The 13,014-nt window shown below is 38.0% G+C and overlaps 1 protein-coding gene across 7 annotated transcripts in view; it reads left to right on the forward strand.

Moving 5' to 3' along the window:
• The window catches only part of Ccser2 (coiled-coil serine rich protein 2), a 132,162-nt gene that overhangs the window by 73,538 nt on the left and 45,610 nt on the right, over window positions 1-13,014 (forward strand). For all 7 annotated transcript variants that reach the window (XM_028883025.2, XM_028883027.2, XM_028883024.2 and 4 more), the window contains 2 exons: window positions 307-469; window positions 12,502-12,697. In XM_028883025.2, the coding sequence (XP_028738858.1) occupies window positions 307-469; window positions 12,502-12,697 (359 nt within the window). The remainder of the gene's footprint in view (window positions 1-306; window positions 470-12,501; window positions 12,698-13,014) is intronic.

The following is a 13,014-nucleotide window of genomic DNA, read 5'->3' on the forward strand; positions in this document are numbered from 1 at the left end:
ATGTTGATTTCAGGGAACTTTTTCCTTGTTTTAAAACAGTCTAACAGTTAATTGTTCACTTAAGTGGCTGAAACAGAAGTATTTAAGTATTAAGTTACTTCAGTTTGTACTTATAAAGTTCAGTTTTCACTGTAAGAATTGGCTTCCTTTGAAAAAACTTTATTTTGTGATTAGTTAGTGTACATGGCTGGTGCTTTTAGAATTAAAAAAAATATTTTCAGCAGCATTTAATTATCAGGCCGTAAGTAGTTAACTTTTTATAGAGTGTGCACATATTTATAGTTTGTTGCTTTTTAATCTGCCTAGTGGAGTGTGACAATATGAACCGCTTTGACCGATCAGACAGAAATGTACGCCAGTCACAGGATGGATTTTGGAAAAGAGCACCCCAGAGGTGGAGTGGACAGGAGCATTATCACCTTAGCCACCCTGATCACTATCATCACCATGGGAAAAGTGACTTGAGCAGGTGAGTACTGCTCTAGCTGCAGCTCCACTTGTGTCCTCTGCTAATGGAACTGACAGTTCTGTCTCCACGCTGATTCTGCCTGGAGTTCAGGTTAGGCATGATATGTAATTGTTATAATAACTGTTCTTTTCTTAGCTGGGCTCTTTTCAGTAGCTTTATTGCAGATTTACAAATTGCATTTACATCTATTACAAGGACTTATAAGTTGTGCTATGACTTTGTGGGGGCGAGGGTTCTCACTTGGGCATTAATGAAGATTAACTTTGTTTATAATTTTTAAAAATATAGTAGAAAGTAACTACTAAGTTATTGGGTTTTTGTTTTGTTTTGTTTTCTTATAAGTTAAACATGTAAAATTCCACAAATACTATTAAGAGATTTGATATGACACTAGAAGTACTTTGTATTTTAAAGCTTAAAGTAGTATGAAATTGGATCTGACCATGTAGTCTAATGGGCTCACAGCCATTCACACCTGGGGTCAGAGCTTCATTCACCTGGTATAGATTAGCTTTGCAAGCTTAGTTTATTTAATCCTCTGCACACTACAGCCTTCAGTCTAACATTTGTGAACAGGCTTGAAAACACTTTTCTGTGAGTATTCATGGATCAGGGTAAATGTGCTAGTACCGTACCTGGTTTGTGGTAAGCAATGACATTTTTTTATTAAAATTTTTGTGAATATCTTGTTCCACAAGGGATTTATGTTTATCCTGAAGCATATTGTAGTGCAAATAATAAAACTGAGATGAGGAAATAATGGAGGGGAAGCATATGGTCCTCTGTACCTCCTAAAATAAGAAACAAAGTATTGCTTAGGGTCCTTGTAGCAAAAGAAAGAGCAAAGCTTGGCCTGTTGATACCAGATACAGAGTGTGCATAAGATAGAGAATTTGTTTCTCTTGGATTTGTTCACCTTATAGGCTAAGTGCAGAGGGAGTTTTCATGTGTGTGTTCTAAGAAGAGTACATGGGACATACACTGGACAGGTCCTGAGTGGCACAGTAACTTTCTTAGCTCTTCTTTGTTTTATTTTTCTGTCTTTGCTGAACAAATTCTAGTCTAATAAAATATTCTTTAGTGGATTAGGAAAAATGGGGTTCAATTAAAACCATCCGTTGGAGTAAATAAATAGAAGGATATAATTGGGCAATCTGGAAGAATTCTTGCAGTACTTCTTCAAGGCATCAGAGAGTTGATCCTGTCAGGCAGGAGCCCAATGTAAAGATCGTCTTCATCACTACTAATGGCGATCATGCTTCTCTAATCTTGCTATGTCTTTGAAATAAGTTAAATTAAGGCAGGTGTAGGAAGCCTAAGTAAGTCATAAGCAGTTCAGTATCAGTTACTTTTGCTTCACTGTCACTCCAGTACCTAACAGAAACAGCTAACAGAGGGGATAGGTTTGTTTTGTCCAGAGAGTTTGAGTCCATCACAGCAGGGGAGGCAGGCGAAGCAGCTTGTGGTGTTAGGAACATGTGATGGAGGTTCCTCACATTTCTTCAAACTAGGAATCCAAGAGTAAGCCTGGAGCTAACGACCAGGTATAAACTTCAACAGCTTAGCCATAATCATTTATTTCTACCAGATCCCCTCCCTCTACATTCTCCAGCCTCCCAGAATATCATTACCATCTGGGAACAAATAAACACAACATGAGCCTGTGAGAGACATGTCATTCAAACCATAAAAATGCTTATTTTTAAAATTTGTTCATTCACTTAATAAATACTCATTGGTAGTCTATATATTATATAGCACGGTACAGTCTTAAGCTGGTATGAATTTGGAGATAGTACGAGAGGTGAAAGTTGTGGATTGGTAATGACTTCTTGGACTATTGTAGTAAAGATGATAGGAAGAATTCTGCACTGATGCATCTTAATAGTAGACATCTTAACACTGAAGATAGGAAAAGACTTGTGCATGCTCCATTTCATACAAATATGAATAGTATACAGAGTCTGTGGAGACAAGCTGTGACAATGTGTGCCTAATAAAGGGATGGAAAAGGGATGCCATGAGCTCTCAGCAGTTCTTTCTGTTTGTAGTCTTATCTAGGATAGCACAGAATAAGTGGTTACTTCTGAATCAGTCTGCAGGTCTGACTGGAGACTGCCGAGGGTAGTATAGCGTCTGAAGGAGAGGAGTGAGCACTCAGCCTGGCACAGAGGAGTTTCAGAATTTGTGTGGTTGAGTCTGGCATGTTTAGACACCCACTCTTCAAGTTTACTGTAGCTGTATTTCTTGTTGATTTGGAAGAATGAATGACATGAATATAACTCGAGACAATAGACTATCATATCTGCAGTTTAAGATAAAGGGAGGCAAATTTCAGCATAAAGGAGACATTACTCAGCCTATCAGAAATGAATGGGTAACATGGAGGTAATTGTCTCTGTCCTTAGAAATGGCTCAACTAAGGCTGAGTGTAATCATCTATCAGAAAAGTTAGAAAGTACACCCCTCATCCCCCAAAAGTCCAGAACCCTAAACTCTAATTCCCTACATCTTAATAGGTAAGATAAATAAAAGAATGAACAAATTAAATTGTTTAAATGGTGGCTGCATTATGCCTTTTTATATAAATTGTGATTTTGCAGAAGTTAGAAAACATACAACATTTCCCCAAAACATGATCACAAATCCCCCTCAGAGTTTATAGACTTTAAGGCACTTGTAACTGTGAATTGTCAGTCCCTAGTGGTTGGTAGTGAGGGGAGAGCGATGCACACAGTGTTCTTCAGGTTGTAATCTGACTTACTGGGCATAGAGCTTTCTAAGGAGTGAGTGGTAATGCTGCTAATGCTGGGACTCATAGGTTGACTGGTTCCCTTTACCTTCAGCTTCTGTGTTTGTCCTGGCTTTTCCAGGCATACCAGAGCTCTTTACAAGGATGTGTCTCACAAAAAAACACCTTCCACAGCAAGCCTTGGAACTGTCATTTTCTGTCTCCACCTTAAAGTGTGAAAGAGTTTGAGAGTAGAAACCTCAAGATCTTTTTCATATCAGGTGTACAAGTCCCTCTTCCTGTTCCCTAACTCGAGTACTGGTCCCCTTTCTTTTCTTGCTTAACAACTATTGTTCACGATAGCAGTATATCTTAGCCATAACTTAGGCCTGTTGGGGCATTACTGATCCATATGTTCTCTGATATTCTCATCATAATGCCACTTTTTTCTTTTACTCCAGCTTATTCCACTCCTATTTTCTCCCAAGAGCCCCCCCTTTCCTAAACTTTTATGCCATATGGAGTTCTCTCTACCCTAACAAATTTACAGCCTTATCCTCCTTGTGGTTATGCCCCTAATTACAATAAATCTAGTACTTACCTACATGTATTTTTTTACAGTAGCATTTTTATAGGTGAGATTCTTATTTTTTAGGAGTCCTAGTATTTTCCCGTTTGGAGATGGGAGAGTCTTTGTCCTCACTCTTCATTGTCACTTCTGAATCAAGTATTTTTAAGTTGCTATTTTCAGACTTGGGCCTTTTCACTGATCCCTCTCTGTATACTTTATAAAAATCATGGACCCTTGGCTTGCTGTCCTCCTTTATTGTAGGCTTTGATACAGCCATGAACAACTCCATTGTTATGCAAATGATGGTTTTAACTTTTTCCTTAGCTCTTAGGATTTTCTATTTATACTTTATGTCATCTGAGAACAGATAGTTTTACTTTTTCCTTTCCAATCTGTATAGTTTACTTTCTTGCACAATTGCTATGGCTACGTCTTTTGGCGCGGTGTTGAATAGAAGCCGATATTAATGGGAACTATTCATCTTTTAATATCGTTTTGTTTTTTTAAACATATTTTCTTTACCAATCTGAAAAGATTCTCTTTTATTCATGCTTTGTTGACCATGTTTATCTTGATGGCATGCATATCTGGGCTTTCTCTAATGCTTTTTCAGTGTCCATTGAGATGTCTTTCCCCTCCTTTCATTTTGTTAATACAGTATGTCACATGACTTTTCGCTGTTGAGCCAGCCATCTATTTCTCAAAGAATTCAGGTGCTTATGATATGTAAATTTTATATTTCTATGTGCTGTGGATTTTTAAATACTCTTTAATACTAGTTTAGTTTTGCTGAGATGGATTTGGTTTGGGTTATGAGCCATTTAGAATGAATTGCGAAGTGTTCCTTCCACTAGTATTTTGGGGAAGAGTTTGTGAAGGAATGTTGCTGACCTTTAATTAGATCTGAGCTTTACTTTATGGCAATATTTTTATTACTAATGTAATATCTATAGATATTCTATAGATGTTTGTTAGGTCTTAGTGTGCGTTGTTGCCCAAGTCCTTTGGTTCCTTGTTGGTCTTCTGGTTTGATGTTTGTTGCTGAAGGCAAACTTATGGAGGCACTGAGTTCTCCTTTGTCACTGTATCTTGTAGGAACGGAGGTTGGCCAGCAACAGATTCTCACAGTTTTTATTTACTTGGAGTGTCTTCTTTTTCAAATTCTTCTATATTTTAAAGGATTGCTTTGCTAGATATAGAATGCTTTGCTAATAGTCTCTTGTAAATTTTTGACCCTTGCAAAATTTTGACCCCTTGCTTCCTGATGACAAATCAACTCTTATTTAACATTTCTTTCATAGCACATGTCAATTTCCTTGCCATTTAAAGAACACTCACTTTGATTTCCAACAGATGGATTATGGTGTGTTTAGTTTTGTCTCTCCTTTAGCTTACCATCCCCTTGAGTTTCTTGGATATGTAAATTAATATTTCTTTAATTTTTGGAAATTTCTGATCAGCACTCCAGTTTATTTCCACCACTCAATTTCTCCTTCCTCTTCCCATTATTTGTCATATTAAGAATTAAGTGACTATCATTCTTCAAGAAGTTTGAAAGAGAAATAGTTAAAATAGGCAAGATACTTCATCAGATCTCCCCTCTCTAGGATTTGTTGTTGCTATGGCTTGTTGCCACTTTGCATTTCTGCCTGCAGTGAATGGGAGCTCCTGGTGGCCACACCCTCACCAGCATTAGGCCTTGTGCTTTGGACATTAACCATTCGGTATGTAGTGGTTTCTTCTTTTAGTTCACAATTCTCTAATGACATATAATGCTGAACATTTTTTTCAGATGCTTGTTTTCCATCCATGTCTCTTCTTTGCTGAGGTGTCCAGATTTTTGCCAATTTTTAAGTTGAGTTATTTTCATATTGTTGAATTTTAAGTTCTTTGTGTATTTGAGATACTAGTCCTATATCACATATGTGTATAGGAAATACTTTTTCTAATCTGTGGTTTTTCTAATTTTCTAAGTGGTATTTTTTATTTGTAAAATTTGCAGATGACTTTTAGAAATAGAGCTTCAGTACTGTTCTTCTTCCTTGGAATATGTGTATGTGTGCGCACACACACACATGCTGTGTCTAAAACCATTTGCAAACCCAAGATACTCTAGATTTTTTATCCTATATCATAGGAATTTTATAGTTGTGCATTGAGGTCTGTTAACTGATTTTGGATTCATTTTTATGAAGGTCATTTCTTTTGCATATTGATGTCTTATTCCTTGGTTCATTTGTTCAAAAGGCCATCATCTATTGAATTGTCATTGCTGCTTTTTCAAAGAGGAGGTGACTCCATTTATGAATCCATTTCTAGACTGTTTCCTTATTTTTCATGTTTTTCTCTGTTCAGCAATTCCTTACTATTGTGATTATCACAGCTTCAGATAGGAAGTCCCAAAGTTGGTGAGTGTCAGTTTTGGCTGTTCTTTTTCTTACTTAACAGATTACTTCAGTGGTATCCACAAGGTAGCATCCTAGAATGTTGATGAGGATTGTGTCAAATCTGGCATTTAAAGAATGAAATTGTTACCACAAAACATGTATATTTAACTTCTATATGGAAGTTTTTAATGATGAGAAAAATATTAAAGATTAAATTTGAAATCAAAATTGTGACTCAGAGAATAAAAAAAAACCTCTCATAAAGCTCACATACACACATCTGCACCTGCCAGTCTGAAGTACAAAGTTACAAATCCTCATAATCAAGGTTTTTGGAAGTAGGGAAGACTAAGAAACTAAGTTATAGATATGGCATATAATTTGGGATGATCCCTTTAAAATTATGATAATTCTTCAGTAATGTGATTGTTTTTTATTTAGGCTGGTGGGTTGGATGGCAAGTGATGCTTCAAATTCAATTTGGATTTCTAAAACAAAGATACCACTTAAAGACTTTTTTCTTCTGGCTTCTCTAAATCCTGTGAGGTTTTCTCCCCTCTTAATTTAATTGGCTGACACATAGAACAATATTAAATAGTACTGGTGATGGTGGGCATTTATTTCTCATCCCTTGCTTCTATAACTCATTATTGCCCTTGCCCACATTATTACTAGTGGAATTCTTATCTGTCACCCTGTGACTGCCCATAGGTTCTGTGACTGACATACAGTTGTCATAGATTGTGGTCATGGCAGAGCCTGCGCTCTTCTGTTTTGCTATCATCTGGTTCTACTGTTAGAAATCTGTGACTGCGGGCTTGTGCACAGCTGTAGAATTAATTATCCCTGTTGAAGAACAGTGGGGTGCTGTGGGTAGAGCTCCCTCTTCTCATGCCTATTTTTCACTCTTTATTCTCTTGCTCCTGGATGTAAGCTTTCCTCTTAGAAAGTGATTTTAGCACCTCTCTGTTGTTTCCAGGATCTCTGTCATATGTAAATAGCGTCATCTCAAGACTGTCACTGCATTCCTGTCTTGCAAGCTCCCTTTAACTTTTCCATCACATGTTTGCTTTCTCTTCCTTCCATGTCTGCTGCCTCCCAGCCTTCATGGCTATGTCTGTGTTTCCCCACCAGTCTTCAGATGTTCCTCTAATGAGGTTTAATCTTATGATCAGATGGTTTAGCAACAAAACACAATTCTAAACCCAGTATGTTGATGTCCGTATTTTTACAGTTGATGAACATAAATGAAAGGGATGTGGTGGCTCCTTAGTACTCTTGACATTTCTGTTCCAAAGGAAGTTGGAAATTATTAGTAGTGTGGTAGTAATTTGGCTTTATTTAATATTTAGTATATATCATATAATATTCTAAAAACTTTAACATATTACTTGATTTAATCATTATGCCAACCTAGAGAAGTAATTATGTTACTATCCTCATTATTTTGTAGGCAAGAAAAATGAAGTTTACAGAAACTATGTCGCTTGCCCTGTGTTGTATAGCTGATAAGTAATAGCAGAGACTTCTAACTCAAGATCTGTGCAAGTAATTTAAAAATGAATAAAATATGACCCTGTTTTTAAAGGACTTATATTTTAATTAGCATTTTCAGTGGCTGTTGTCAGCTAGAATTTGAATCTAAATCCAAGACTAGGGCAGGCTCTTTAATGTGCCTTTTCTAGGTGGCAGGTCTTAATTTATCCAGTTAGTGATGAATACTTCTTAAGTTTTCTCTTGAAACTCCTGAGTTCCAGGCATAAATGGCTCTCACCTCTGTGAACCCATTCATTTCTCTGAACCCAGTGTAATCTTGTGTTCATACTTGTCACGCTGTAGAGAGCTGACTAGTCCTCCTCAGTAGCTTTCCTCTCTAGTCTTACTCATGGCACAAAATAATAAGGGTAGTATGTTTTTAACGAGGACAATTTTTAAAATATCTTTAATTTATCCTTTGACAGTTTCATATATGTATGCAGCATATTTTAGTCATGTCTACTCCATTACTCCATTCCTACCTGCTCCTCATGGATTCCCTAACACTTCCTCTCTCAACTTAATTTATTTTCCTTTCTTCCTCCTCCTCTTCTTTCCTTTTTTAAAATAACCCCTGAGTCCAGTTAGTGCTGTTGGCATGAACATGGGTGTGAAGCTATCCACTAGAATCGTGGCAACTTAACATCAGTCAAACCCTAAAGAAAAATGGCTTTGCCTCCCCCACAGCCATCAATTGCAAACAGCTCCTCAGCTAGGGGTGGAGCCTCATGAGCCCTTCCCCCGGCCCTACTGGAATGCTGACATGTTTGATTTTGTGCAGGTAACCATAGCTCCTGTGAATTCATGAGTGCTGTGGTCACGTCCTGTCCACAAGACAGCATTCCACAGCATCCATCCCCATCCTCCAGCTCTTGCATTCTTTCTACCCTCCTCTTCTGCGGAGCATTTGCAGGGTTGATATCTACGTTCTGTTTAGGACTGAGCTCAACCACCACTCCTAGCACTGTGACCAGCTGTGCATCTCCCATTGTTTGCTACTCACTGCAGTAAGAAGCTTCTCTGACCAAGGGTGAGAGCAACAGTAACTTATCGGTGTTAACAGATATTTAGAAGGTACTTTGACTCCATGTCCATTTAGCAAAATAATAGTAATAGGTTCCACCTTATGACCTCTACAGCCATGGGCTTTTGACCAGATTTATTGTACCAGGCATGAATTCTCTCCTGTGGAACAGGCCTTGATTCCAATTAGAAGGCTGTTAGCCACCTCATAACTGTCAGACACTGCACCAGTGGGCACACCGTTCCTGACAGGTCAGTATTTTATCTTGCAGGGCCTGCCACAGAATAAGTCTACTGATTAACATTATACTCTAGTAACTAGGTCTGGCTAGCAGGGAAGAAGTTTCCAGGTCAGCTCCAGCTTGATGTGTTTTTTTTTGTCCTACAACCAAAGTGTGTTGTGTCTTCAGCAATTGGATCTTGCCATCAAGTTATAGTGTGGAAACAAGAATAATGGTAATTAATAGCCTGTATTGTTTTGTGAACCTCTACACCTCCCTGACTCACAAGGGGGTATCCCATACCTGTCACTGAGATTTTCATTTAATAATTCATTTCTTCTTAAGGAAGCAATACCTACTGTCTTAGGGTTTCTCTTGCTGTGAAGAGACACCTATGACCATGGCAACTCTTATGAAGAAAACATTTAATTGTGGTACTTACATTTTCAGAGGGTTAGTCCATTATCATCATGGTGTAACATGGTGGCATGCAGGCAGACATGGTGCTGGAGATGGAGCTGAGGGTCCTATATCTTGCCTTGCAGGCAACAGGAAGTGGTCTCTCTCACTGGGTGTGGCTTAAGCATATATGAGACCTCAGAGCCTGCCCCCACAGTGACACACTTCCTCCAACAAGGCCATACCTCCTAATAGTGCCACTGCCTTTGGGGGCCATTTTCTTTCAAACCAGCACACCTACCCACTCAAGATACCTCCATTTAAACACCCCCCCCCACCACATTTACAAAGTAATAGGTTTTCATGAGGCCTTTTAATGCATCCTTTGTTTTGGTTAATCCTCCCTGTGTATTTCTTCCTGTTCTCCCAATGCTTCTCATACCCATATTTTGCTTGCATGTATGTATGTGTACCATATGCATATTGTACCTTGTGCCTTCAGAGGGTAGAATGTGGCCATGGATCCCTTGGAACTGGAGTTATGGATTGTTATGAGAATGTGTGTACTGGGAATTATCCAGGTCCTCCGCAAGAACAAAAAGTTCCCTTATCTACTGAGCCATCTCTCTAGCCCTATATCGTAATTTTTAAAGAGTGCTTTTTCCCCCATGTCTCAGCTATAGAATTTTAAAATCTTAGAGATGAATGCTTAAAAAAGCAAAACAAACAAAAAACTGGTAGTTAAAAATCCATTCTTCTTGCTCATTTAGTACCAGGCAGTAATAGCAGTAAATCCCTATGCACATCAAAGAAATAAGAATTTAATCTTTTCTTCATGAAGTGTACAATTTGCCAGGCACAAAAAACATACACAGTGTATTGTGGTGTATACTCGAAGAGGACACAGTACTGAGCTCTATAAAATTACCTGTAGTAGCACAATGGTCCTACCTTAGGGGATTAAGGAAGCTTCCCCAGAAGGAAGTATCAGCTGACTGCAGATGAGGAGGAGTTGCTGATGTGTATGAGTGGAGGGAGGGCAGGATGAGTGGACCAGCAAGAATCACTGAAAAAAATGAGTGTGTCCTTTGGAAGTGAAGGACACTTTGTAGTGTACTTTGGGAACTGTGGGTAATGAGCTGTTAAGAAGTGTGTGTAGGAGCCAGGCGGTAGTGACACATGCCTTTAATCCTAGCACTCGGGAGGTAGAGGCAGGCAGATCTCTGTGAGTTCGAGGCCAGCCTGGACTAGAGAGAGTTCCAGGAAAGGCGCAAAGCTACACAGAGAAACCCTGTCTCAAAAAACAAACCAACCAACCAACCAACCAACCAACCAACCAACCAACCAACCAACCAAGAAAGAGGTTGAAAAAGAAACTGGAGTCTGTCTGCGGTGTCATAAGCCATTTGAGATTCTCCTTTTACTTTGAGCAATTGCCCTTCTCTCTTCCCCCTATGAAGCCTTAGCCTTTCATTTCAAACTGTAACTTCCTACTTTATAGTCTGTCCTAAGATGTCGCTACCCTAGGGAAATCCCCAGGTCTGTGCCTTTGCTCCCTCAAGGGCAGCTCTTTTCATGTCTGCTGCTTACTTGCTGGGCTTTTCTGGGTTTTTGTCTTTATTCTTGTTAGTTTCTCACTAGTAGATGTTTTTCATCAGAGTGGAGTCATAGATGGGTAAATTCATACTAATCTACTGATGTTTGAAATTTTAAAATTCATATTTTAAAATTCAAAATTGATGAAAATATTTATAATTATAGCACCAAATAAAATATTATTTATGAATGGTTTAACAATTCATGAAGATTTTTGACTTGGATTAGAAAAACATCAATGGAATTTGAATTAGTAGTTTCAGAGAAAAACAGTCTTATGAAAATGTCCTACAATAAATATTGAGAGTTTGGGGAGTATTTGTTGAAAAACAGAGGCTTAAGTAGATACTATATATTTCTCTTCATGATGGTAGAAATCCAACACACCAATTTTTACATATTTAATACACAGAATTTAGCTTTATTTCTAATATGTGAGAATGGCCATCATATTGGAGAAATAATTTCTTAGTGTACTATGTTAAATATTGAGATTTCATGTATTTGTCATACTTTAATAACCATCTGCAGTCATGTGCAATGTAGATACAGTAACTTTAAAGCTATCAGTTCTGGTTAATACATTATATTTTACTTTCCTATGAAATATATTATCTTTAGTTTTTCTTTTATTCTGCATGTATATTATGCGATGAAAGAGAAATTCAACTTTTTTTTATTCTTAGTTTTTGAGATGGGTTTTGCTTTGTAGCTCAAGAAGGCCTTGTTTTCCCATTCTTCTTGCCTCAGATCTGTGATTCCAAGCATAAATGTACATACTACATCAGGCTTAAAGTTTTAAAGATAGACTTTTTTTTTGAGATGGGTTTTCATGGAACTCAGGCTGGCCTCAAACTTGCTGTGTAGCTAAGGAGGATAACCTTAAACTCCTAATCCTCTAGCCTTTACCTCCTGAGTGATGGGATTATAGGACTGGACCAACACGCCCAGCTTATGTGGGGACAAGAATCAAGCCCAGGGCAAGCACTCTAGTCATGGCTCAAAGAGTAGGTTTTGATTTTTTTTTACTGTAGTTTGAGATTAGGAAATATTTGGTGTACATTAGACTTGTAAACCTTGCTTAAACTGTTATTAGTAAAGATGATTTAGCAAAATAACTTCATTAGCTTTAACTGATGGGACATTGAAGAGATGCTAGTCTTAAGTGTGTCTACATTGGGAACTTTTGTGGCTTCATTACTTAGCTATGGATCTAGAACGGTGTGCCATTTAAGACGCCACCCCAAGTCAGAATCTGAAGAGGTGAGCATAGTTCTAACAGCTAGAGCCTTGTCAAGAATATTTTCTTTTCCTTTTGGCTCTTCAGGAAGGTTTATTTAGCCAATGTGTGAAACACGTGAAGTGAGTGGGGTTAGGCAATCGTAGAAGATAACAATTTTACTAACAGCTAAAGGGATTGTATTTTTTACTGGGAACATTCAGTGACTGAAATGAGTACAAAGGCATTGTGGAACTGATTTGTAAAGATTGCTACAATAATGCTATACATTTCTTTCTTTCTTCTTAAATTGTATATCTTTTCCTTCCTTCCTTCCCCACCCTTCCAGAGGCTCTCCTTATAGAGAATCCCCTTTGGGTCATTTTGAAAGCTATGGAGGGACCCCCTTTTTCCAGGCTCAGAAGATGTTTGTAGATGTGCCAGACAACACAGTGATACTGGATGAGATGACCCTCCGGCACATGGTCCAGGACTGCACAGCTGTAAAAACGCAGTTACTCAAACTCAAACGTCTGTTGCATCAGGTGAGTACGTAATGATTACTCCAGCTCCACCTTGAACACAGGTTGACTTTTTAAAAAAGTTACTTGTGTTTCTAACATATTTAGTTTTTGGTAGAAAAAGCCCATAAATAGTACATGCTTTGAGTTTATCTCCAACACCATAAGTCAAAAAGAGAAAGAACACGGAACTCTTGTTAGAGATGAAAAGAAAGCTTAGCATAGATAATACTTCTATTATAAGGTTGCTGAAAGATTAGAAGTATAGTGGTTAATTGAACAGTCTGTTACCAGAAACGTGCTGGGCATTCAGTAACTAATGTAATTTCTGCTTAATGGCA

This window comes from Peromyscus leucopus, chromosome 9 (assembly GCF_004664715.2).
Source record: "Peromyscus leucopus breed LL Stock chromosome 9, UCI_PerLeu_2.1, whole genome shotgun sequence".
In the NCBI taxonomy this organism is placed as follows: Eukaryota; Metazoa; Chordata; class Mammalia; order Rodentia; family Cricetidae; genus Peromyscus; species Peromyscus leucopus.